This window comes from Salarias fasciatus, chromosome 1 (assembly GCF_902148845.1).
Source record: "Salarias fasciatus chromosome 1, fSalaFa1.1, whole genome shotgun sequence".
NCBI classification, from domain to species: Eukaryota; Metazoa; Chordata; class Actinopteri; order Blenniiformes; family Blenniidae; genus Salarias; species Salarias fasciatus.
In genome coordinates, this window is record NC_043745.1 from 36965662 (window position 1) to 36991674 (window position 26013).

Here is a 26013-nt window from a genome sequence, read left to right on the forward strand (position 1 = left end):
AGGAATGCAGACTCTGGCTGCTCTGTCATCCTGGTCTGTTTCCCAAATAAAGGTGTGTTTGTTGAATTACTCGAGGGTGGAGTGACTTTCATGCAGCTCTACTGATACATCACACACACACACACACACACACACACACACACACACACACACACACACACACGCACACACTGAAAACCCCAGCGTACATACTAATTACCAACTGGAATATAACTGAAAGCACATTTAATTGCATTTCCACAAGTGTCTGGAGTCACTGGGTCGGCACAAATAGGATTATATTGAATTTGTTCTTAGTTTGAAACCTGGCAAGCCCGACTTTACTGTTTTAAGCGGTTCCTTTGTGTAAAAAAGCATCTGTAGCATTCCCAACAGCAATGGGCACAGTGCGTTGGATAAAGAATGGATCGTGCAGCACCCCATCTCCAGTCGGTCGCTCAAATATGAGCTGGTTTTTAGCCGAATTGTCATGCAGCTGCTCGCCTCTGGTCGGGGCTACAGAGCCGTCAGCGGTCCCTTAATATGAAAACGGCATGAAAGAAAAATGCATGTAATCACCCTCCTGCATGTGGAAACTCAGGACAACTGGACATCGTTTACCCAGAGACACTGGGATTCTTTCCTGAGAAGATGGCACCGCTTATAAACGCTGCATCCATCTTTTCTCTGCAACTTACATGGAAGGTTTTCACTAAGCTCAGATTTTCCATGCATGTAATCTGGTTCAGATCGTTCTCTCTCCTCATGTAAACATACACAAATTTGATTATGGTTGTGGAAGGCAAACCGTTACTTCCAGGATCCCTCGTTCTTCTTGAAGCTGTGTGTTTGGGGTGGTTTTCAATACAAAGAATACTCGCAGCTATTACATGATGGGGAAGTAGGATTATACTAACGGTGGTATTACCTTTGCTCAGTTTTGTGTATTTGCAAAAGCTTTATATTTTCTCTTGATTATAACATGTTTTTCATATCTTCGTGTCAGAAAAATGAAGATGTGGTGCTATGTTCTTTTTAAAATGTGGAATTTGGTTTTTTAAGCTCATGAAATTTACATGCAGTAAAAATTCATTTAGTTTCATTGATAAATTTAAGTAGTTTTAAGGGTTATATGAAGGCATCATCTCCCGTTCTGAGAATTAACGTGACTTGGAAATATGGTTATAACAACCAGTATTTCAAAGTTTTCGGAACTTGGAATGAAAGGATGATTCAGTAAGTAGCAGGTTTGTTGGTTGAGGTCAGGTGGTGTAGTGGTTAAAAATACTGCCCCACTTTGTTAAATCTCCAGCTTGAGTCTGTTTTGGAGCCTTTCTGTGTGGCGTTTGATGTTCTTCCTATGTGTGGGGATTTTCTGTTTTGTTTTTTTTCCTCCCACCGCCACATGTTCACTATCGTTGTGAATGTGACTGTCGATCCTGCATTCTCCCTCAGTCACCTGGGATCTGCCCCCTTTTGAGGTAATTTGGTGAAGTTGAAGATTTGTTGGAGGTAGTATCGGTTTAAATGAACATGGTAATCTTTTCAGATCGTCTATTTTATACATAAAATCGGAACTTTCAGATTTCAGAATGACTAGTTTTCATATATAGAAGACACGTGCATTTAATTCACCAAAGAATTGTGATTGACATGCTGATTAACATGATTTTAATCAGCTTACAGAGAAAGAACACAAATCTCAAGGCACAAATAAATTGCCTACTTAAGTCTGTTGTAATCCATATTGTTACCACAATTCTGAATAACATTTGTCATAACTTATAACTGAGTATTTCTTACTAATCTACTTGAGTACAAATGTAAAACAACCTGGAACAAACACTAAAGTGTGTCATCTAAAAACAAACAAAAAAAAAAAACTCCAGTTTGGTGTCAGATTACAGCTAAAGTAGGCAATCATATTAGATTACATTTCAGCAGCACCTCTAAATTGTGCCTCCACTGTAAACTGCAGCTTGAGTGTAATTTAGAAAGTCGGTTCTTTCTTGGAAAAAAGGAGCTTGTTTATGCCCATCTGGCTGTGAACTCTCCGCTGTGCATTCCACAGCAGGATCATTGAAGTGAGCTGATCCGAGCTCTGTGATAAAACTTAACCAAGTCAAAACAAAAGCTCTCCGGATAACCGCGGTGATTGGAGCGCAGCTTTTGAAGGGGCTCCCAGGCCTCCCGGCCCCGAACAGGGCAGAGCAAAGCCAAACTGCCATGAGCTGCCTGACAGCCACGGGAGCCACGGCTTCAGGTTTCCTCATCTGGAAAAGCCACTGTAGCGAGCGGGAGGGGGGAGGGGATTATGCACATATACTATCTTGTCAGGCTTGTCAGATGTGTCCCTTCAAGCACATGCCCGCACTGAAAACCAGAGATTTCACACAAACCAGCACACAGCAGAAAGTCGTCGCTCGCGGCTCTTTTCATGCAGATATTTTTAAAAAAACCAACACGATTTCTGAATCCTGATGTCATATCTCTGCTCACCACAACTGGAAACTATGCAACAGTTTGCTTTCTCAGGGGTCATATGGACGGACGGGCTTTTTGCAGAGGAAGGGGCCAGTTTGGATTTTCTGGTGCATGAGGCAGCGCCCACCGGAGAGACCAGAGTTTAGGGGGCTCAGTTCCATCTGAGCCCGAAAGCCTTCGTTTATTAACGTGGGAAAGTTTGTTTGAAGCTTCACACTCATCCAGGTGAAGCCAGTTTTAAAAGCTTGAAGCAGGTCCAGCTGCATTGAATCAATAAATAAGATAACATGAAGCTAGTGAAATAAAGAAACGGTGAATACAAGACTGGAATGACAGAAAATGAAAAGCTAGAAATTAAGTTGGAAATTTGTAGAAGTGGAGAAGAATAACTCTTGAAATTCTTTAAACAAACCAATTTCAAAAAAACAACAACAACCAATAATAAGTTTATTTCATACTAGAGCTGGACCTGATCATTAAGTCATTGTGGTGATGTCCAGTTATTAATTTTTATGTCTGAATATTCGCTGCTCCGTCAAAACCACTGCAACGCCACTGTCACTACTTCATTTTCACTTTACACTGAAATGCATTTTATTTGTATTACTTGCTTACATTTGTTTATAGAAATATCCATTGTAGTAAATAAACAGTAAGGAGCCACAGAGCGTGACGAGATGGTTTCATCTTCCTGAGAAAGTCCGGTTTCTGCCGGGCCTGATATTAAGGACTCACATAAATCTGAAGCTCTCCAGCCTCAGTGCTTGTCTTTATTACGGCAAGCTATTAAATGACAAAGGCAAGGTGTCAGAAATGTAATCTATGGCTCTGAATCTTTTTTCAGAGCGCGGCGGTGTTCATACCAGACAGCAAACACATTTTAATCCACTTTAACTCGAGGAAAGCAATCAGGATCCATTGACAGGCAGATTTTAAACGCATGAGCAAAGTTTGAGGTGTTTTAAATAAAAACATGCCTAAACAAACTAATCACCAGATGTGACACGTGATAACCTCCTTAGCAGCATGAATTTATTGGCTTCAGCAACAGTGAACTCATTTTAAAGTCATCTCGAGCGTTCAGCTAGTAAAAATAAATCACGTTTATCCCACACGTGCTTTTATTAACCTTTGTTCTCAGTGTTGCAGAAGTTAAACTTTTAAAAATGAGCTTGGTTATGCGATTAGAAACAGACCATTTAAAAAAAAAAATGCAAACTTGCTCTTGCTTTCGTTCCAAGATATTCACATGACGCTGGGAGAACATTCTTGTTAATTCTAGACCGAGAACACTTCAGTACTTTCACCAATGGGCATCGAATCATCGAACCGGACACTGGAAGATGAGCCACTTATCCACAGCCGCCCCTGTCCAGACATCTGCCACACCAACGTGAAGAGAGTCTTGCTTCTGTTTTTGGTCTAATCCAGCTCCTCCAGAAACACATGTGCCTCTGAGCTGCTGAAGCTGAGCTGCACAATGTTCACCAGCTAGTTACTAAATGTGTCTGTCAGCTGTTTGGAGCCTGCAGCTTTTTTAATATAGCAAGCTCTCTCTGCTACTGAAAACAGCATCCAAGAACAAAGCTAGCTGTAATTAGCATTAAGCTTGAGCAAACATGAGCTGGAAAATGCTTAAAGGTTCCGCGAAGGTGAAATAAACACTTTATAAAATCTAAATAAATCGGCTTATACATCAAGTATCCTGATTTAATTCAAAGTCAATATGGAAATAAGCAGAGCAGCCTAAAAAATTACTTATTTTCAACTGTAATGTGATTTCAGAAAGTAAATGCATCTGTCTTTATTATTCAATTGGAAATTTCAGTTTTACTGAGTTTCAGAGGGAATTTAAATCCTCTGTGAATGAGTTCTCCCCCTCACAGAGCTGGATCCCATCGGCCCAACTGTCACGCTACATGGGATTGGTCTCGCATCAGGTTGTAAGTTTTGATTGAATGCAGGACTTTCCAAATGTTTTTTACATTATAAACCATGATTGTTAGTGGCTGCTGGTCCCGTGGGCAATGAAAAATTATTACTCTTTAAAAAAAATTAATACTTCCCATTGGAAATATCTAGGAAGTCCTTCTATGTGGCATCCAACTGGCCGGTTAGTGAAAGTAGCGCATTATCAGCATATAGCATCATCTCTGTGGGTGACGATCACTATCCAGAACTTTTTCAAAATTAGTTTAAGAAACCCCCTTTTCCAGTTGGTTGTTCTCGTGCAAGCAGAGCCTTCATCCTTTCCCTGGATGATGTTTGCTCATGTTTTTCCTCACCGAGCTTCCTCAAGTCTCTTGACCTTGTGTAGACAGTTTTATCATTTCCATGCACCCATCCCACCTCGGCTATTCAGCAAATGTCTTTTAAAAGAATATGTTGTACCTTTCTCCCCACTCATTTCTTTTTATCATGATTTCTTATCAAGAAATTTGAGCAAAAAAAATCCTCCTGACCCAGAAATAATGTAGTAATAGTGTATGTAGTCAATCCATGTTGAACTGGTACAAGTAACCCACCAGTTCAACACTTGAATAGCTGAGACTCTGTTTTCTTTTTCATCTCGATTCGCTTTATTTCCACATCAGTCGAGGTGAAAAGTCTATTTGTGTGATTCTAAAAAAGTGATGATCTGATAGACTGAAGAACCTCCGTAAGTCGTCTGAACCCGAGATTTGTGGTCAGACTTTGCAGTTAGAAGCAGGCTAACGCGAGGCACTGATTACAGGATTGGGAGGCAGATATTCATCCAAAGTTTTCGTCTTTTGTTCGACCCTCCAGCCGCGCCGCGAACTCTCTTGATAGCAGCTCTGCGTGATGAGCGTTCATAAGGAGGCGTCTGGCTGAACCGCAGCCAGGACTGCACAGCTGACGCTGGAACACGCCGCGGCCTCTCGAACCGCAACACGCCCGTTTACGACTCCCAGGTCCAGTTTCACAGGCTGATTGTAACATTCAGGCGTTGGCCTCTGCCCCACTTTCTCATTCCCCTGATTCGTTTGCCCCTCTGCCCTCTTGACAAGTTTGAACAAGCGTTGCGCTCTTGACCCTTTTGAGTTGTGGATCCGGAAACTGATTGTTTGTGACAACAGCCTGGAGGGAGGTCCGCCACTCCTATTTCTGACTGATGTTACTTCTCGCCGCGCTCCGTACGCCCTCCGCCTTTCTATAGAGAGGCTCTTTTAAAGTCTATTCATGGCGTTTCCTAAATTTTTACGGCCTTCAGAGTGAAGCCGTCGCATTGCCTTTCATAGCTTTCGACACTGGAGATGATGAATTATGAAGGAAGTTCAGTAAAGCGGCCCAGCGCGTCCCGTCTCCTGCGAGCTTTGGCCTTGTGATGCAGCCGGTCGGAGAGCCGGCGGACACCAAAAAGAGACACGAGGAGGAGCCTGGAACATCAGACAGGTACACAATCTCCTCGGCTAAAGCTTCCTCCTCCCACACAAATGTACTTAGCAGCTGCTTCTTGGGAAGTCGCAGGAGAGAGGCTGCATGGAAAAAGGAAGAGAGCCAGCTGGGTGGAGAGCAGTGGGCGGATTTTTTTTTTCCACTTCTGTCTGTCTGATGGAGACATGCTGATCCTTTATTTTTCTATATATATTTTTTTTTTTTTCTCAGGGAGCTATTTATCTTCGGGAGCGCAAACTATCACACAGAGAGGAAAGCTGTGATGGTTACAGGCACAAATATTCATGGGGGGCAATAAACAAACTGAGGATTAATTGTTTCCTTTATTGTAACGAGACGAACATAAATTCTCTGGTACTGCGAGCCAATGGTAATATATGTTTAATGACTGGAAGTACTGTGTTTTCGCGTGTGCACTCTTGGTTTTCTGAGGATGGAAATAAAACCCCTGACATTCGGGATGTGTTTTGATGGAAAGTATGAAAGAACGGGCACGCTCTGTTGAAGTGGCTCTCCAACTGTTTTCACCTATCCGTTTCAAAGTACTTTCTCAGCCCAATAACCTCCCTGACCAGTGCAAAACACTTTAGACTGGGATTAAAAAAAAAAAAACTCCTAGACTGATAACGTAACAGCGAGCACAGTATTAATAATTCAGCTAATCCGCTTCACCATCCAGCCCTGAACCATGAACCTGAAAAAGAAAACATGAGGAAATGATCTCAGATATCATAAAAAAAAACTTCATGATATCCTCTGAAAATCATCCTGTTTTTTCCCACTTTTAAAACCCAGTAATAGAAGCGTCTGACTCATGGTTTAGAGTCATCAGTAAGTTCATGACCAATCAGTTGTTTGTCATCACAAAAGTGCTGAAATGTCTTTTTCTTTAGTTCCTTTATTTTGGGTTTTTTTTTTCCAGAAATATCAAACAAGCTGTGTGAAAGCAGAAACTCCACGCATGTTTTTGCCATTTTTGTTTCACCTAAGTTTCACGTTATCACAGCAATGTCCTCCAGAAACACTGAAAATTATGTAGCTAGCATGTTGGGCCACTAGTGGGTGCTGTTGTCTGTTTTAATGGCACCACACACATATGCAGAGAGCAATAAACACACTCTAAACATGGACATGCATACGGACAAATCACGAAGTTGGATTGCGTTTTACCTCGTTTCCATTGACACGGATTTGAAAAGTTCCACTTTGGAAGTGGTTTTCAAAAATCATTGCATTTTCAGTGACTGAGCAACATTGTGCAAAGTGAAATGTTGTGTAAAATTAAAGGGAGATTTGACTATACTGGCCCCGTTGAGGTCTTGAAGTGATTTTCACCGTCCCACAAGAAAAACGAGTGACTGTGATCAGTTCTTCGATTGCAGCTGAAAATGTTTGGTCTTTTGTTGTACAGTAGGAGGGGATCACAGACAATAGCCGGTCATTCAGACTGCTGCTACGAGCTACAGCTGCTAGCATCTAGCAAATGTAGCATAAAATGACGATGAGAGCGACACCAGCACTGCATTCCCCAATAAGTGAAATTCTGTAACACATCCAGATCATCTTCCAACTTCTGCACTGAACTTTTTCCTCCTTATTAATGCTCCTACAACACCTACTCCATTCTGTCAGCTTCATTTATTCACTTCCTGAAGGCACAAGCACTGCTGTGTACCGGATAATGTTGTTATTCTTGAGCAATGAAGTGATGTTGTGCCATCAAACTTTTACATATGATCCACATCCACATTTCACAGTGTAGCAGCAAAAAAATTAATGCTGCTAAAAGTGCCTGTGGCAGTGAAATCCAGGAACTTTTAATCGAATTTTCAAATCGGTGTCGTGCAAAAAATGTCCTGCGATACTCCAGACGACCACTGGGGGTGCTCTTGCCACGCCGCTGTACACCTGGCTGCTTCATTTTTACGAGCTGAATAAGCACAGCTGGATGAAGCCTCCCGGTGTCTTCTGCTGGGAACACGGCGTACATGGATAATGTGGCCGGCTATAGTTTACAGCTGCTATATAAAAATGTTCCTGAGATGTATTTATGTGAGGTGGAATGAATGTGCAATAAAAATAATAGGGGGGGGGAAATTCTGGCTCTCAGTCAACAAGAAGAAATCCCAGGTTTGTAACAGACGTTGAATAGAAGGAGAGAAGAAGAAGAAGAAGAAGATGAACATAAGTCCTGATAAAATGCCGGGGCGCCGTGTTGCTTCATGACGGCACATCGCACAAACAGATTATTCCTCCTCTGACAAACACAAACCAGAAAGCGACAGCTGTATGTATGTAAATCTCCTCCCAGATGAATTGACGACTCCCTTTTTTTTTTTCCCTTCTTCTTCCCTCCTCTCAGAGCGGTATTACTGGGACTCCACACTGCGCATCCCCACCGCCGACTACCAGGAAGTGCTGCAGGACGACAAGGCGGCGCTGGCCTGGCTGCTGGCCCTGCGTCGGGTCGGCATCGTGTACCTGAAGGGCGCGCCGGCAGAGCAGGGCCAGGTGGCCAGACTGGCGGAGAGGATCGGCTACCTGCGGCTGACCTTCTACGGGTACGACCTTGACGGCTCGCCCCTCGTCCGCCGCTCAATAATCCCACTCCACACTCAATCTCCAGGATTCTCCACCGATAGGATGGAAGCTGGAGCGCAGCCCGGCGCTCCCATGACTGAAAAATCAAGTACAAAGGAGCTTTTATTTACAGTAGGGGTCTTTCCTGAGTAAGCCAAAAGGACTATGGGTATTTTGATGAGCGGCGTGTTCCGATCCTGGCTCTACAACATGAGTGTTTGTGGGGAGAGAGAAAAAAAAAACAGTCCACCAGTCAATTATCTGAGCGCAAGGTTCATTTTGGTGTGACGGTGAAGCGTGGCGAGCGTCTGCTGGCTCCCTCGCGCCGCCGTTGATCACTCTGACTTACTGCGGCGCTGATTACTGGAGGACAGAGACCAAGAAAACAAGCGAAAAGCCGTCCAGCTTTTTTTAAGCCGGAGGAATTACCTGGTGCACTCAGTCAGAACCGAGGTCTGGAGTGTGGAGCTGCGCCGCCGCCGCCGCCAGCGGATGAGCTCACGGACTGCAGCCGAGGGGCCGCCGCCGCCGCCCACACGCCAACACCACGGCTTCCAAACGAGCCGTGCAGACAGAACGTGTGTGAGAACTTCACCTCATTACCGCTCGACTCCAGGCTCTAAATGGAGCCGTGAAGTTCAGACGCGGCAGAACAACCTTTAAACATCTCCACAAATCCAGGTCCTGCTTTAGGTCACCAGGAAAGAGTCGTATGAAGAATATCTGTCAGTGTTCAGACGCCTCAGCCTCATGTTTAATTAGTTAATGAGATTTAACTTGTAAACAAAGCTGCAAGTTTCACCTTCACACTGCGGTCGTGCTCAGTGCTGAAGAATACCTGCTGATTTGACAAATACAACGCGACACCTAGTGGATGAATATGAAACTGCAGTTTATTTAAATAACATTCCATCGATTCAGAAAATTCAAGAACTGTCAGAAAGTAGAGAAATTAAACTTGGTGTTGGTTTTGTGTTTTTTTTTTTGTTTCATAAAAGTTTCATTGTTTACACATGATCTTTTTGTACCTGTACTTAGCTAATTTCAGTGTCTGCACCTCAACACAGGAAGACAGTATGACTGTTACTGACAAATGTGAAAAAGTATGATTTCAGACATGCTACATTCTGTTTTGGTTCTTTTTTTCAAGAAGATGTCCTTGTTTCTGTCCTCAGGCCCACATGGCAGGTCCAGGACAAACCTGACGCCAACAACGTGGCGTACACGTCAGGAAAGCTGAGTCAGCACACGGACTACCCCGCTCTGCACTTTGCACCCGGAGTGAGCGCGCACACACACACACACACACACACACACACACACACACACACACACACACACACACACACACACACACACACTTCTTTTATTTGCAGGATCTGACTGCTCTGAACAGATGTAAAAGGAGTGTGTGTGTGTGTGTGTGTGTGTGTAGGTCCAGTTCCTGCACTGCATCAACCAGGCGGCGCAGGGCGGGGAGAGCGAGGTGGTGGACGGCTTCCACATGGCCGGGCTGCTGCAGAGGGAAGAGCCCGAGGCCTTCCGGCTGCTCAGCCAGCTGCACGTGGATTTCACCGACACGGGGACGGACTACTGCGACTTCATGCTGCAGTCCAAGAAGAGCATCATCGAGTGAGTCCGGGGCGAAACTGTCGCACGGCGTCAACATCAGAGCAGGATGCAGGAGGAGCTCTGCTCCCAGCTGCTCCTCGGGGTCTGGGATATGAAAGGAAACACTGCCATCTGCTGGCCGGGGAGGTTATTACAGCCTACAGCCCGTCAAATCTGATGTGTTCACTGGAGGATGGGAAATTTAATCACTACTATGTGACAAGTCTAGTTTTTTGATTATTTTTGGTTGAATAGAGAGAATTTGGTAGTAATGGTGGACATGGGTTGGAATTGGACCACAGGCCAGCAGTTTTACACCTTCAGACTGTTGATGAGTCTGATTACAGGCTCCTAATATGAGAATATGAGTATAATTTGGATTAAAGCTGCATTAAACTTTATGAAATATTTGGAAACCCTCGAGGCTGTAAATTTTTTTCATTTGAAGAACTGCACATGCAACCCAGTTTAACCTTGGACTATGAAGACGGTGCCATAATAACCTTTAAATTTCAACTTTAAAGTTTTTCTTTGTTGTGGTGCTGAGTATACGTGATGAAAATATCTATATTTTCATAATTACTACCAAAAGTGACCTCAGTCCCAACATAAAGCCAAAACCTTCAGGTTCAAAATACAGTGGAAAAGAAAAAGCCTCCTGTTGCATCATGGGTTTTGTTTGTGTCCACTTGTCTTTAGAAATTTGTTAAAAACTCAATATTTTACTGCATATTTAAATCTCAAACCCAGGGAACCGATGTTGATTCAGGAAACTTATTTTCAAGATAAGCGGCTGATTGGTGGCGTTTAGTTTCTGAAGGTGAGTTGTGTTTCCTGCTTGCAGCGTGGACTCGGAGGGCCGCGTCGTGAGGGTCAACTACAACAACGCCACCCGGGACTCGGTGCTGGACGCCCCGCTGCACCAGGTGCAGCCCTTCTACCGGGCGCTGCGGGCGTACGTGGACATCATGAACCGGCCGGAGAACGTGGTCACCTACAGGATGGAGCCAGGTCCGTCGCTTTCCTACCTCTGGAAATAAAGATTCAGCGAGATAGACGACAGGAAGGTCGAGGAGGAGGCGGCGTGACGGCGCGTCGGAGATAAAGTGACGCGGCCGAATGAGAGATGGAGGACGTGGGCGTGGGACGCCATTAGCAGGCACCCCGCGTCGTCTCCTCCGTCCCAACGACCCGTCCTTCAGCCGCTCACTAACTTCGGTCGGAAAGAAGGAAAAAAGAAAAAGAGACCTATTTGTGTGTGTCCTCCAACCACGCCTGGAGGCAACAGGCTTTAAACCGGCGGCGCGATGTGAGGGAAGGAGCCCGCGGTCAGAGAGGGATCAGGAGAAGAGCGCCGAACTCCGACCGGCGGCCGCTTAGCAGCCGACGCTGCTTCTCTGCATGAGGTCCGCGGCCTCTTGGTGGGTCTTCAGGGATCGCTGAAGCGGGGTCAAGGGTCGAAGCTTGGCCCGGAGGTTTTTCTTTGCAGATCTTCAGACTTCCTGTTGGTCCTGAAGGATTTTTTTTTGTTTTGTTTTTTTGCTGTACTCGGTTCATGTAGTTTCCATGTCGGGCCACTAGGGGTGCTGCTGTTCGTTTTAATTACTACTCACTGAAGGCTACAGAAGGTCAATTCAAAGAAAATAACCCAAAATTCAAAACTGAGGGGAAAAACTCCCATAATACATTTTGATCTGTGTTTTTTTTTTTTTTTTTTTACCTTGATTTGATTAAAATATCAGTAGTTCATCTTATTGTTCTGGTTTTTAGTTTCTGTTGACCTTCTGTTTTGTGTGACTCTATTTAGTAAATCTTGTCATAGTAAGAGTCCAGAGCTGCTAATAGTGGTTATACTCAGAGAATTACACATTTTATATGCTGTGAAAAGTTTTTCTCATTTTTCAGAACCGGTGGTTCCTATACCAAACATAAAAATGACACTCGGAGCAGTTTAGTGTCTTTTTGAAGTGCGTTTCGGGTCTTTTCATCTTTTTTATTTAAACTTTGACGCTCGCTGAAGTGATCGCCGGGTTTGGAAAATGAGTTTCGACGTCCTGCAGGATCAAAGAAGCTGCGGAGAGACGTTCAGTTTGAAGCACAATGAAGCTTTTGATGGCCGCTCGGCAGACTGCCGTGACCTCTGACCTCTCTGTGAGGGAGGCGGTGCTCAGAGTAAATTAAATTCCTCAGAGATCATTTGAGGATCAATGAAATCAGCAGAACACACATACTGGTCCATGTGTCTCGTGGGGACAATTAGTCTCTTGACTGACCAGAAGGGCAGCTGCACAAAGACGCGCACACACACACACACGCACGCACACACACACACACACACACACACACACACGTGCGTCCTGATGGTGTCTTCCTCTTCCTCAGGCGACATCGTGACCTTCGACAACTGGCGCCTGCTGCACGGGCGGAGGAGCTACGTCAGCCGGCCGGACAGACTGCGCCACCTGGAGGGCGCCTACCTGGACTGGGACGAGGTCATGTCGCGTCTCCGGATCCTCCGCAAGGCGGTCGGCGAGGCCCTGTGAGCGCCGGACGCCGCTCCAGACCGGTCAAAGCAAAACCAGAACCTTTAGTCAACATGGAGACTGAAGGGTGTTTTTTTTTTAAGTGTATTTAATGCATATTAGTTTTGTATTTTAGCTGAAAAAAAACAAAAACAAAAAAAAAAACTAGACCAAATCTCAGTAAAACAGCCAATCACAGTGATGTTCTGCTTCTTCAGCCTTTCCATGTTTCACAGAATCACACATAAACAGGTTTTTTTTGTTAGAATTTATATATCAAACATTTGTTCTGTGTGAAAATTTTAAAAGGAACTAAATCCGCTGATGGCTGAAGTCCCACGGATCACATAAAATGTGCCTTTTACTCCTTCAATAATGTACTTAAAGTCCAGATAACTGTTAGATTTTGACGATTCTTTATTTGCTTTGAGCGGCTAAATGAACTAAAACTCAGCTGGTCTCCTTCAAATCATTAGTTTTATTTTCTCTATGAAGATAAATGTCCAGGAGCTTTTCTGTTTCTACATTTGAAAGCATTTCATCAAATTTGATTAATTTCTTCAGCAGCCACTGACCCTGAATTTACACCTGAGAAATATTCCACAATTTACACAGTTAATTTGACTTTGTAAGCCCCGCCCACACCAGTGTCACTCAAACGATTCTATTGGCTGCAGCTTGAGGACACGCCTGCTGATGCAGCATCAGAGCTTTAATGAAATGATTTGAAGTGGAAAATCTGCTTTTTATAAACATTTCAGGGGACAAATCAGCATTGAGCTGAGAGATGATTCCCAGTGGATTTTTTTTTTTTTTTTTAAATCTAAAGAGGCCTTTAAAAAACTGAAATACACAGAGAAAAGTGTTTCTCTGGCGTTAACTATCATAGGAAAAACACTCTAATGCAACACAACAATGCAACAACTTGAAAGAGAATCACATTCAGGATTTGAATGGATTTTATTTGAAAACTTTATTTAGTCTTGGTACGCCACTTAGAAATAATGTACAGTTTACCGTTTTGTTTGCTGAAAGAGGAATTTACCGTTTTGTTTGCTGAAAGGAATTTATGCTTGACTTTTTGTTTTTTTTAATGATTTGTTAGAAAATGCTTCTTTCTGCATGTGTAGAAAAGGGTGATAGTCAGTTTTAGTCTGGATCTTGACAGTAAACAGGCCGCTGGGCCTGCAGGCGAGTGAAGAAACCAGGAACTCTCAAACTTCAACCAACACGATTTGACCTTTGAACTGTCCACGCTGGACAAATGGCCAAACGTCTCTTCTCCTAAACTGAGTTTTAAAAACTCAGTTTAGTAGAAAATTGTTATTTAAGAAAAGAAAAAAACTTGTATAATCTTAATCTTGTATTTTCAAATTCTGAACTTGGCATTTCTTATTGAACAAAGTATTTTAAGGAAAACATGTAAATACACATATGAAAATAAAACTGTAAACATGTTGATCGGATGATTTTTGAATTGTTTGGTTCCAGTGAAGTTTGACAAAATGAACTTTTTTGACTCCTTTATCAGACCATGTTCGATACCTTGATGATTTCTTTTAACTTTTTCAGTAAATTGAGGAAAATATTCAAACATTGGGGAGAATATAGCTCCTCATTAAAGGGATATGTTTTCATTTTTATCATCGTTCTTGTATATGAATGAATCAGGCACAGAAAAAGGAATAGGAGACGATTTGGTGTTGATGCTTTGCTGCTTTGTTGATGCTGATATGAAATGTTGTTAAACTTAAGCACTTAACTAAAAAAGCCACAAGTGCAGTGAATCGTATTTAGTGTGTTTCACTGGAAACCATCTCAGTAGCATCTGTAAATTTGACAGAAAAAGAAGAAGAAAAAAAACTAAATTCAAAGCTTCAGGCTTCAGCACAATTCTTTCCAGTTGCTTCAAATTGGTGCCAAACAGCCCAGAAACACTGTTTTACTTATTTAGTCAAACTTTATGCATCAGTTGGGGGAAAAAAGAAAAATCACATTTACAGAACTTTTTTATTCTTTCATGAAACTCCAACAAACACCACTTCCAAGTTTTTAGAAGACAAATCACATCAGATAATTCAGTGTGGAAGAATTTTTCTAAACTGTCAATTCACACTGAAGAGGAAGAAAAAGTTTAAGATAATCCAGAAGTGTAAAATCTTAAAACTATATTTAACTCTATTCTCCAGAGATTAAATATTAAAGACCAAAGCATATTGCGTTGAAGTCTTATTTAAGTAATTTCATGGTGAGCACCAGGTGGCAGTAGAGAGTCGCGGCTCCAGGTTTTAGTTCAGAATGACTTGATTCAGTTTCTGGACTGAAACCAGTGAAGTGACTCAATGCACCACCTGCTGGTTTAAAATGGAATTGCAACATTTTGTGCTGCAGCTTGAATGTCAAATGTTTTTGGACTAAACATATTAAATATGTATACAGCCTCACTTTTATTGTAGTTACAAAAAAACCAAGACAATTTATTTTATTGTCTCAAGTAAAAGAAAAAAAAACTACAAATAAGCTCATATATGAAACTTGCCATACGTAACCTTTTCTGTAGACACTTGTGGTTTTTTTTAATTCATGTAGCACATTATTAATCAGTCTTTAATATTTGCCTCAATGGCTGAATGTAGACTTTCTTTCTGCAAAGAAAGAAGCTTCAACTGTGCAAATAAAAAAGTTGAAAAGAGTTGCATTTGTGTTTTTATTGTACAACAGATTTCACACTTTTTCTTTCACACAAAGACAAAAACTAACAAACTTCATTTGGGACGACTTTATTATATTGCCAAAGCTGTACATAATCTATAAATACTTCCTCAAAGACTGGAATACTTACACCTCATTTATTTATTCATTTATTTTTTTCCTCCTCTCTTTACAGCAGTCGGCCAAACAGTGATAAGAGATGAGTTGTAATAATCCAGTTTAAAAACAAAAGAAAGAAAGGAGTCCGTTTAGCAGAAACGTCTCGGATCAGTTTTTATTCACGGGACGCCGTCGTCTTCTTCCCTCCCTACACAGTTCAGACTACTAAAAATAAAACATCTTCCAGTGATAGAACTGTACCCATATATTGCTGATCTGGAGAAACTGTTTCACCACACACACAGACAGGCACGCACGCATGCGTGCACATACACACACACACACACACACACACACGGCGAAAGTGAGCGGGCCCGGCCGTGGGACCGGATTCTTGCTGTAGGGGCACAAAGCGGGAACATGAAGCCTGAAGGCCGCCGCCCGCCTCACGGGTCGGTCACATGACGGGAGGAGTTACGGATTCACGGCTCTTCAACGCAACGCAAAGTCTTCTTTCCATTTCTGAGCCAACAATCGTCACTTCAATCAATTTATTGCTTTTTTTTGGGTCAAATTCTGGAATTTAACTTCCTGAAAGTGTGTTTCTGAGCTGCCTTCCTGGTGGACAAATTCGGAACAGCAACTCAAAAAATTAAGGGAAAAAAAAGTTTGTTTTCTTTCAGTTCAAACTAATTATTCTGTTTCAGCAAAGTAAATTTTAACATTTCATTGATTTTTTTTTTTTATCAAATCATAACATTCATGGAAATTGTATGAAAATCTTTAAGCTTAATAACCTGACCTTTGACACACACATCACTACTGTATTTCTCATCATTTTTTATTTATTTCATCTCGTTGACACTTCAGTGAAAGTTACATAATTTAATCTACAACTATTTAAAAATACTGAATATTGTCACAACTATAATTCCACATTTTGATCTCTATATTTTTGGAGCCAACAAGTGTTTTGATTGAAGACATAAACCCTGTTTTAACAACTAAACTCCAGCCAACGGTCTGAGTTTCATCTTCAGACAGCCGTCCTTTGAAACATCGTTAGCATACTTGGGGGCGTGGCCTCGCCTCCGGTCATGTGACTGACCCGCGGCGGCGTGAAGACGTTCATCACATGGCTTCACTTAAACTTGACTCATATATAAAAAAAGCTGCGAGCGTTCCTCGGCGTGTGGAAGTGCGAAAACCGGAGGCGACTGGAAATGAAACTACTCCTCACGTATTGCACATCTAGCAAATCGACAGTTTCTTCTTTTTTTTTTTTCTTCTTTCACCAGAAAAATGTACAGTCAATATATGTATATATTAAATAAATACTATATATAGAAATATATATAATATTTATTTGTGGTTGTCATAATAACATGCAACTGGTAACAGCAGACCACAGAACAGCAGAACTAGAACAGTAATTCAGCCTGGGGGGGACGGGGACGGGTGGGGGAAGGGGGGACACATCGGAGAACACTCATGGAGGAAGTAAGGGGGGGGGGGGGGCTGGAACACCGTTTACGAAGCGTTTGCATGCGTTGCTCTGTTTGCAGTGTACAGCAGCGTTTCTCAGCGGTGGGGGGGGGGGGGGGGGGCAAAGGGTGGGGGCTCTGGGTGTTTTCCCCAGCTTAAACTTGGACGGACTTTTACAATAACCACATATCACAGGATAACTCACACTGACTGGGGGGGCGGGGCTTGTAGCTACAATGTGGAGGAAGGCTGTGCACGGGACCCGCATGCACGCTGCGCCTCGGGGGCCGAACAATCCAAGACTTCCCACTGGGGGGCCAGAGGGGGAGGGGGGCAGAGGAGCAGGCAAACATTGAGCTAGTTCAGAGGGGGGGTGGGGGGTGTATTTACACGACATCACAGACCACACGTGTACACCACTGGATCTAAGGGGCGGGGCTCAGGCTCATATATACAGGAGGGGAGAGACAGCGGGGAGGGGGGCGTGTGCTTAGAGTAAAGTTTGGGATTGTCGAGTCTGTGGTTTGATGCCATTTCAAGAGGAGAGGCACACTGAAGGGGGAGAGGGACGAGACGGGGGGGGGGGGGGGGGGGGGGGGGGGGGACTAGCTGGGGAGGGGTCTCGGCGACAGGATCTTGGGTTTTCCTTCCGCCTCCTTCCCCTTCACTGCAGCCACGTACGAGAAAAGGCAGAGGACCGAGTAACAGATCTGATGTGCCTGCAGAGGGACAAACGCCACAAATCAGACCAGGAGAAACAACCCAGGTTATCCTGCAGGAGCATCCTCAGATGAAAGGACAGCAGAGACTCGGCTCCAGTCTGGCCTCTTCGTCTCCTGAAGGCCTGGTATCTCAGACTGGGCGGGATTACAGCGTCTCTGGGTAAACTGCGGTAAACTAGCCTGAATGTGGCTCACGGGAGAAGCTAATGATCTTTTGAAGCCTGGTGGCGGGTGGAGGAATGACAGTTTGAGGATAAAACGAGCAGAATAAAGTTTGGTCTCTGGAGGTTTCATCCTCCCACGCTTTGAAGACCACCGTTAAAAAAAAAAAAAAAAAAAAAAAAAAACTATGTGAATCTTTGAAGTGGGGATTGGTTGTTAATCAGAGCTCGGGCGGTTCTCAGCGTGACAGGAAGTCAAAGTTTTGGAGTTCATCAGTTGTAGTGAGCTGATGAAAGAAGTCCAAACTCTGAAGGAGGTTTAATAACGGCGGGGGGTCAAAGTGTCTCTGCCAACGTTTCCAGTCTCTTGGGAGAAACTGAATCACAGGAAACATCCTCAATGCTGCACGCAGGGCGAATAATAAAGAAACTAAAACTCAACTGAAGGAGGAGGGGGACGGCTGAGAATGCTGATTGGAATGAGCCGAGACGGAAGCGAGACTCACCATGGGGGTCTTGTACTTGTGGATCACCACTTCTTTAGTTTCAGGAACTATGCCGGTGCAAGAGACAAAACAGAGAATTCAAAGGCAGCAGGAACTTTAATGAGTTCATGTCTGAGAGCTTCGGGGATTCAGGGGGTTTCAACCAGGTGTGGGATGAGATGCGGGCCGGAGAAAGACCACCAGAGCGCCAGACCAGGTCAGATTGAGATACAGAGCCAGGAGGCACTGATACCATGAGCTTCACAGTTCTCAGCGGGACGGCTGATTACTTCAAACAAAAAAATACATTTTCGCAATGAAATCATAATACCATCTTTAAATAGCAAAACTTACTTTACAATGAAATATTCTAATAAAGCATTAATGAAGATGCATATCTTGTAAATAAAACACTATTTTGGGCTGTTTTATGCTAATTAAACGCAGGTTTAGTGGATGGTTATCATATTTTATTCTGTTCAGAACCTTCCGTTCTGGTTTTTATTGCCACTAGTTCTTTATGTTCCAGTTATTACATTCTAAGTCGATACACACAATCAAAATGTGACTTTATGCCATTGCGTTTTCCTCTGTTGTCTCCAGATATTTAGTGTGTCATATTGTTACTTCCTGTTTCTTCTGTTAACTCAGTTCAACTTTTTACGGGGGAAAATGCACCATGTAGCATCCAGTCAGCATCTTTTCCAGATGTCCACTGGGGCTTCCAATGAAAATTAAAAAAATAAATAAATAAATAAAAAAATCTAAACTCGTGAGATCAAGAGAGAAAACCTGAATTTCATTTCTTTGAGTCCATATCATTCCTACTATTCTTGTATTGTATAATTAAAAAAAAAAAAAAATCCATATACGCCGATGATGCTCAACTTTTCAGATGTTTGCGGTTTTACAGATTACCAGATACAGAGCGCAGGTATCAGTGCATCCCGTCTTTAAAACGTGTTAATTCCCATGTAATTTAGAGGAAACTGGAGGTAGCGGAGAGTCTGAGGAGCCTGATGAGGTGAGCTGCTGGTGAGACGTTCACGGCCCACTAAAAATGGACAAATTAAAACCAGAAATGTCCTTTAAGAAGACAAAACACTGAAACAACAGACATTAAAGGAGGACAAACTCCTCTTCCAGCCCAGTGAACTGAGAGAGGGAGAGTCAGGACCGCGTCACTGCCCGCAGGACAGACGGACTTTTCATTAGTAACTGTGAACCCGAAGCAGAGCTGGAGAGATCTGGACAGATGGAGAGGAAACCCAGACTACTCCTCCTCTCACACCGGAGATCTCAGCTCGCTGAGATACCCACACATGAGGTGATGGAGCCAGGGATGAAGGAAGCAGGGGGGTAGAGGTGAAGGTGGAGGTGGGGGGCGGAGGGGTAAAGAAAATGTAGAATGGATGGATGGATGGATGGATGGACGGATGAGTGAGGAAATATTCAGCACGGATTCACTTTGAATAAGAGAGAAAGGTGACAACACTTTACCTGCTGGAGAATGAAGGTTTTCATAGTGGCAAAGATGAGGGCAACATTACAAAAGCAGCACAGAGACACGGCAGTAACCCAGCCAGGCGCTCGCTAAAGCCCACTGATTCCCGACGCCGAGCCCTCACTGCCCTACACACTCCCCTACACACTCCTCACGGGGTTTTATTCTCAATCTGATTAACAGCTACACTTCATTAACTCACTGGGATTAGCAAAGATAGGAGAAAAGACTCGTATCGGCTGATTTAAAACTATAATAGAAATTTCTCACTTGAACTAACAAGATTTTTGTAGGACAGAAACTAATTTTACTTTTATTTTATTTTACTTATTTACTTTTTATTTTAACGTTTAATTTTTATTTATTTATTGCCATGAATAGATTCAAAGTGTAAAACTTCACTTTTCTCCCCAAAATATTATTTATAATTTCCACTCATAAACCAGGGGTGTCAAACATTCCCTGTGGGCCAAAACTGGGCCGCAAAGCTCTCCAATCTGGACAAACCACCAAGGAAATTGTGAAAAATTCAAACGTACTAACTTTGGACTTGGATTTTGATGGTTTTATTATTTATTTATTTTTCTGACACCACTGTATTTTGCACCGGAAACTTCAATTGAAACTGCCTTTTTGCTAAGACTGTACTTATTTTCAGTAGTAATTGTTTGATTTGGTGAATATAGATGTTTTCATCATGAACACTGCACAACAAAGAAAAATTTTAACCGAAAGACCAGAAGTTGAAATTTGACTGTTTACTTCCTGTAAATTAAAATTTGTTTGACACCCCTGTTATAAACCCTAATAATTAAAATATATAATCAAATCACACATTTCTCCTATTTTGTGCTAGACTGTTATTAGTTCCAAAGGTAGCAGGTTATATAAAAATAATTCATATCTGAGATTAATATTGTAGAAATTCTGCTTTTTAATACCACTGGACCAAAAACACCTTCACAATATGTACATGTGTTCATGCTTGATGCTCAAGCGAGTATTGTAAGAAATGACACAATGAATGAAAGAAGCTCAGGTAATTAATCCTACTTCAAAAGCAGTTTTAGACGAGTTTGTACCAAAAGTAAACATGGAAATTCTATATTTTACTTGTTATTTTAACTAAATCAAACTCAGAAATGTGATCAAATGTTTTTAACCGTTACTTGTATTGATCACGAGTAAAACAACTTTTATTCAATTTAATTTTTCCTTTGTTCATTTTAAGAAATCATAATATAAAATTAAACTGAAATAATAATAAAAAAATTAGGCTGGATTTTTTAAAATTATCACTTAATACTATATGATTAGATAAAAATCAATTAGACAATCTAAGTTAATTGTATCCAGATTGAGGTAACTTTGTGGTCGTTCCACTGACTCTCTTCTGCCACTTCTGCACTAAAGAGGAATTAGGTCCGTATAGCATGAAACTCTAACTGTGGCTACGTGAACGTAGATGTTTTTCTAGAATTTCCCCTCCATCTCCTCTTTCCAGAGGAATCGTTTGATGGTTTAGTGTCCAATTGAGCCTGGATTAGCTGTGGTCAACAGGTCTGCCGTGAAGCCGAGTTACTGCCGTGCCGAGTACAGGCCTAGAATCAATAGATGGTGTAATTACCAAATTCCTCCAGGACAAAGACTCCCTTCACTGTATTGCACTTTTTAATGTGACTCAGCTCTATGAAAACCTAAAAAACAAACGAAAACACAAACAAAACAAGACAGAACATTATTAACTCAACAACACTGGATGAAGAGTGAACACTTCATATTTACAGAGTAGCCATGTTTAACGTGTTTTATTCAGTATGAAAGGTCGAAAATAAAACAGCTACACATGGAATGCAAGCTTTAACCAGCTAACCAAGGGAAAGAAGGAAAAAAAAAGAAAAGCACACTATGAGAAGTTTCCATGATCAAACGCATACATGGGCAATGAGGAGAGATGCTCAGAGCTAACTGATCCACTTGGGCGTAAACAGCAAGAGGTAGATAGATCAACACAGCGTCATTTTTCACAGATGCAAAATGGGCCCATATGATGCAGACATGGAAGTTCCATTTAAAATGTGGACAAGGACACAAAATTAGATTTGCCATACAGCTACGACAATACGAAAAAAGAAAAGAAAAAAAGGAAGGAAGAGGAGAAAAGAAGAAAGAAACCCAAGAAGATGTGAACTGCTAGAAAGCAAACACAGCAGAGGTTGTGTACCTTCCGCTCCTTGCAGGGGGAGAGAGCATGGGAGAGAAATGGTTTGGATTATTATCGGACAGAAGAGCACAAACACTCGACGACACTCCGAGAAGGGCGCTGAGCGACCGGAGCCTCGTACCCACTCGGATCAGGACGCTAACGCTAGCAGGTTACCGCTATGAGCCAATGAGAAGAAGCCATGAGCCCACCAACGTGGAGATAGCAAGAAGAAGAAGAAGAGAATAAGAAGAGGACTCGAGGTCTGACCAGGGCTGGATTCACCGCAGTGTTCCTGGACTTTTAAAAAAGACCTCAGTCCCCCAGAGCCCTCCATGCCTCCTCCTCCAGCAAACAAGGGCTGGCACCAACTCACACAGTAGCACAGAGGGATCCCAGCGCCATGCAGGACAGGGGCGTCACACACAGCCCAGCTCATTCAGAAGACAGGCCCAAACCCACAAACACCAGGGACTCCTCACTTCCCTGGCTCACAACAGCACTGGGCAAACACTCGCCAAAATCAAGCCGATGCAAATGGATGCAAAAGACAGTGGAGAAACCAGATTCTGAACACTAAATACTATTTTTGTTGGAAAGTTGTCAGAACTCACTCTAATTCTCCCTTCCTGTCAGGTAAACCAAACCGACTCCATGGTTCTCAGATCGGGACTCAGACAAGGCCGTACCTTGACTTCTGGAACTTCTAACTGATCTTAAGGCTCCATTCTGCTCTATGTAACATTTCCCAACGGTCGCCAATCTGCTGGCCAACCAGAAGGTGTCCCTTTAAGGCCCCATTCACATGACGTTTCAAGTGAAAACACATCGATTTTTTGTTTTGGTTTCAGAAGGTTTTGTACTTACGCGGCAACATTTTGAAAATAATGTCCAGCTACATGGAATCGGTAGAAACGTTGAAACGGCTTCGCTCACAATGAGGTCTACTGAGTGTCGAGCATTCTGCGCCTCCGGTGGATGAATCAGGGACCGTAGCTATCTTTATGTAAAGTAGTGGTTGATTTGTTCTTTTACCCGCAGGCCAGACTGATTCCTAAATGGCAGTTTGATGCAGGCTGTCAGTCGGCGCGGCTTCAGTTCGCCTTTCAAACCACATGCGGTGCTGAGTAAAGCTCCCTCTGAGAACCTGAAGCGTCTGATGCAAAAACCACGAAACGGTCGGCGAGCTGCTTCCAATACTCACGACAGCAGTGAAATCTGTTCAAGAGGCCGCAGCTCGACACCGAGCACCTCATTTCTGATCTTAATCACATTCAGAACGTGTGGAAACGGAGGAAACCGTCGATCGGTGCTCCCGCACAACTGGAGCCAGAGAGCCCGGGGCTGAAAGAGCAGCCGTGGCGAGGAGAACATAACCGTGACTCACCGGAGCAGCGAGAGCGAAATTACAAAAATACACCACATCCGGACTGGACTCTAAACTCTGACTGTCGCAAGTAAACGGATGTTTAAAGCAGCTCCAGCTGCCCGGGTCCAACATCTTTTAATAAACGGTTCCCGATGTGAAGGAGGAGAAAGACCGCCGGGCGGTTTCTCCAGAACGTTCTGTGTGCAGGATGAACTCAGCTGAGTTAACGCGCCGTAAAGCCTTGATGTAAGATCATATCTGTGATACTACTGCAATGCTAATGTTTCTCAATTTGCAAAAAAAAAATAAAAAAATAAACACAATTCATCCAAACTGCAGACTTGAGCAAATTAAGTCAAGCTAACTTAATTTAGCCTATGCTACGTTCAGATAATCTAAAACTAATAAATATAATATAAAATAAAAAACATATATTAAATGAACCAGTTAGTTTGTGTTTGAAGCATATTTGGATATTTAAGGTCTGGCAAGTAACAAATCAGTCTGCAGAAAATCTGTAATGAGAAATGAAAACTTCATGTAATAAAATACTTTGTCAATAATTTCCTTTTGGGAACTTTTCAAACATGAGGAATTTAAATATGCTAAATTATGCTCAGTTAAAATAAGCTAATCTTTTTAAGGATGCTCTGTACTTCTGATGTTAGGACAAGAACGAATCCAAGCTGAACTAAATTAAGACACGTTCTACTAAAACCTGTTTACATGAAAATGTTTCAAGTGAAAATGGATAATAACTACATTTTCATATTTTCACTTAAAAATATTGTTTAAACAGGGCTGAAGCTAAGCTAAGCCAGTGAATGTAAATCATCAGTTAGCATCAGGGAGTCTCTATTTTTTTTTCCTTTGCCAATGCATGTAAAATCGACACTAGCTATATTAAGCTAAGCTAATTTAAGCCAACGTAAGTCAGGATGAACAAACTTAAACAAATTTAGGATAATCTAAAGTTAGGCTAGAGGGAATTAAACTGAATTTACCCAAGTCGAGTCAAACAAAACAAAGCTACACTTTTTAAAACACCAAGTGGGTTTACAGACTGTTAGCTGCACTTAGTTCTTGACCGCTAAGCTCGGGAACAGCTCATGCTAATAAACACCGTTAGCGCACCACTTCACGCCAGTAAAGACCGTTAGCACACTGCTTCACGCTAAAAAACCTTAGTGTGCTACTCCACGCTAATAAACGCCATTAGCATGCCACTTCATGCTAATAAACGCCGTTAGTGTGCTAGTTAATGCTAATAAACACAGTCAGCACACCGCTTTACGCTAAAAAACGTTAGTGTGTCGCTTCATGCTAATAAACGCCGTTAGCGTGCCGCTTCATGCTAATAAATGCTGTTAGCGTGCCGCTTCACGCTAATAAAGGTTGCTAGCGTGCCACTTCATTCTAATAAACACCGCTAGCACACTGCTTCATGCTAATAAATGCGGTTAGCTTCACGCTCTGAGGAGGCGAAACGAAGCCGATCTGTCACGCAGCTGTGAAGACAACACATGACGATGCTCAAGGGTCCAAACTTCAACCAAAAGTTGCTATTAAAATAGCCAATTATTAATGAAAAGTCTTTGCTCAAGGTCAACCGTCTTACCACTGTCTCACACACACACACACACACACACACACACACACACACACACACACACACACACACACACACAGATTAACACCTCGTCTCCCACACAGTACATGAACATGAGGTTTGAGCACCATGGATGTCAAAAACAAAGAGTTGTGTGGAAGGACGTGTTAATATTTGTTTCAGTTAAAAGCATGCACACAAACACACCACACACACACAAACACACACACACACTAACAATACAAAATGAAACGGAACAAAAAGAAAAGCAAATCCAAAAAAGCAAAAGCACAAAGAAGGAGGGGGGCGGGGTTCTTCCTCTATGAGACAAAACATCAGCAATGACTACGAGCCAATCGGAGGAGTTCACCGGTCCGTCAGGTTTGGACAGATTTCAGGGACGATAGAGGAAGACTTGACGGGATGAGAGGAAATGAAACTGTGGGAGGAGGAGGGGGGGGGGGGGCAAACGGGAGATGAGCAGAGAGGTGGACAGGAGGACGGGATGGAGTGTTTGGCTCTCATGCCCTGTGTGAGATGAGAAGCGGCTGGTACTGGACTCTTACCTGGCTGTGCATGAACTTCAGGTTGATCCCCTCCAGGGTGACCTGCAGCAGTCCGCCCTCGCCCGTCTTCATGTCCTGGACCGGGAACTCCCCGCCCAGCTCCGGACCTGGAGGGAGAGGGGGGAGGAGGGGAGGGTCGCCTCAGCTCAACATGTTATATTTCAAGGGGAAAACATTGTTTTCATTTCAGAAAAGCTTTGCATTGGTAGTTTTCGTGATGGACCACAAGTGAGTTACGAGAAGAAGGTTAAATGAAGCTGACGCAAAGCTGCCGGACGCCGTACATCAGGCTCACGGCTCCACGAGCGGATGAGCGAACGCTACATTATTCTGCATGTGAACCTACTTTCCACCCGTACCTGGTTTAATGCTCTGCTGTCGGGCTGCAGCTCGTTCCATGCTGTCCTTGACACAGTAGTAGAGTTCCCGACACTGGAAAGCAGAGAGGAAGCGTTACTCCACTGGATGGACTCCCTTCCTGCTGGATTCCAGCAGGGGGCGCCAG

The 26013-nt window shown here is 43.0% G+C and overlaps 2 protein-coding genes across 7 annotated transcripts in view; one reads left to right on the forward strand and one right to left on the reverse strand.

Annotated features, from left to right (window-relative positions):
* bbox1 (butyrobetaine (gamma), 2-oxoglutarate dioxygenase (gamma-butyrobetaine hydroxylase) 1) overlaps positions 1-14511 on the forward strand; it is a 31036-nt gene extending 16525 nt beyond the window's left edge. The window contains exons 4-8 of the mRNA XM_030098796.1: positions 8243-8441; positions 9636-9741; positions 9896-10092; positions 10916-11082; positions 12454-14511. Coding sequence (XP_029954656.1) covers positions 8243-8441; positions 9636-9741; positions 9896-10092; positions 10916-11082; positions 12454-12614 — 830 coding nt within the window. The 3' untranslated portion in view covers positions 12615-14511. The remainder of the gene's footprint in view (positions 1-8242; positions 8442-9635; positions 9742-9895; positions 10093-10915; positions 11083-12453) is intronic.
* Positions 14512-15604: 1093 nt separating this feature from the next.
* Positions 15605-26013, reverse strand: part of madd (MAP-kinase activating death domain) — a 65558-nt gene continuing 55149 nt past the window's right edge. For 3 of the 6 annotated variants that reach the window (XM_030098778.1, XM_030098772.1, XM_030098764.1), the window contains 5 exons: positions 25868-25940; positions 25509-25615; positions 21389-21458; positions 18279-18325; positions 15605-17608 (listed from right to left, as the gene is read on the reverse strand). In XM_030098778.1, coding sequence (XP_029954638.1) covers positions 17495-17608; positions 18279-18325; positions 21389-21458; positions 25509-25615; positions 25868-25940 — 411 coding nt within the window. In that variant the 3' untranslated portion in view covers positions 15605-17494. Of the gene's footprint in view, positions 17609-18278; positions 18326-21388; positions 21459-21985; positions 21995-25508; positions 25616-25867; positions 25941-26013 lie in introns of all 6 variants that reach the window. The other 3 variants (XM_030098786.1, XM_030098755.1, XM_030098748.1) reach the window with 2 other exon arrangements.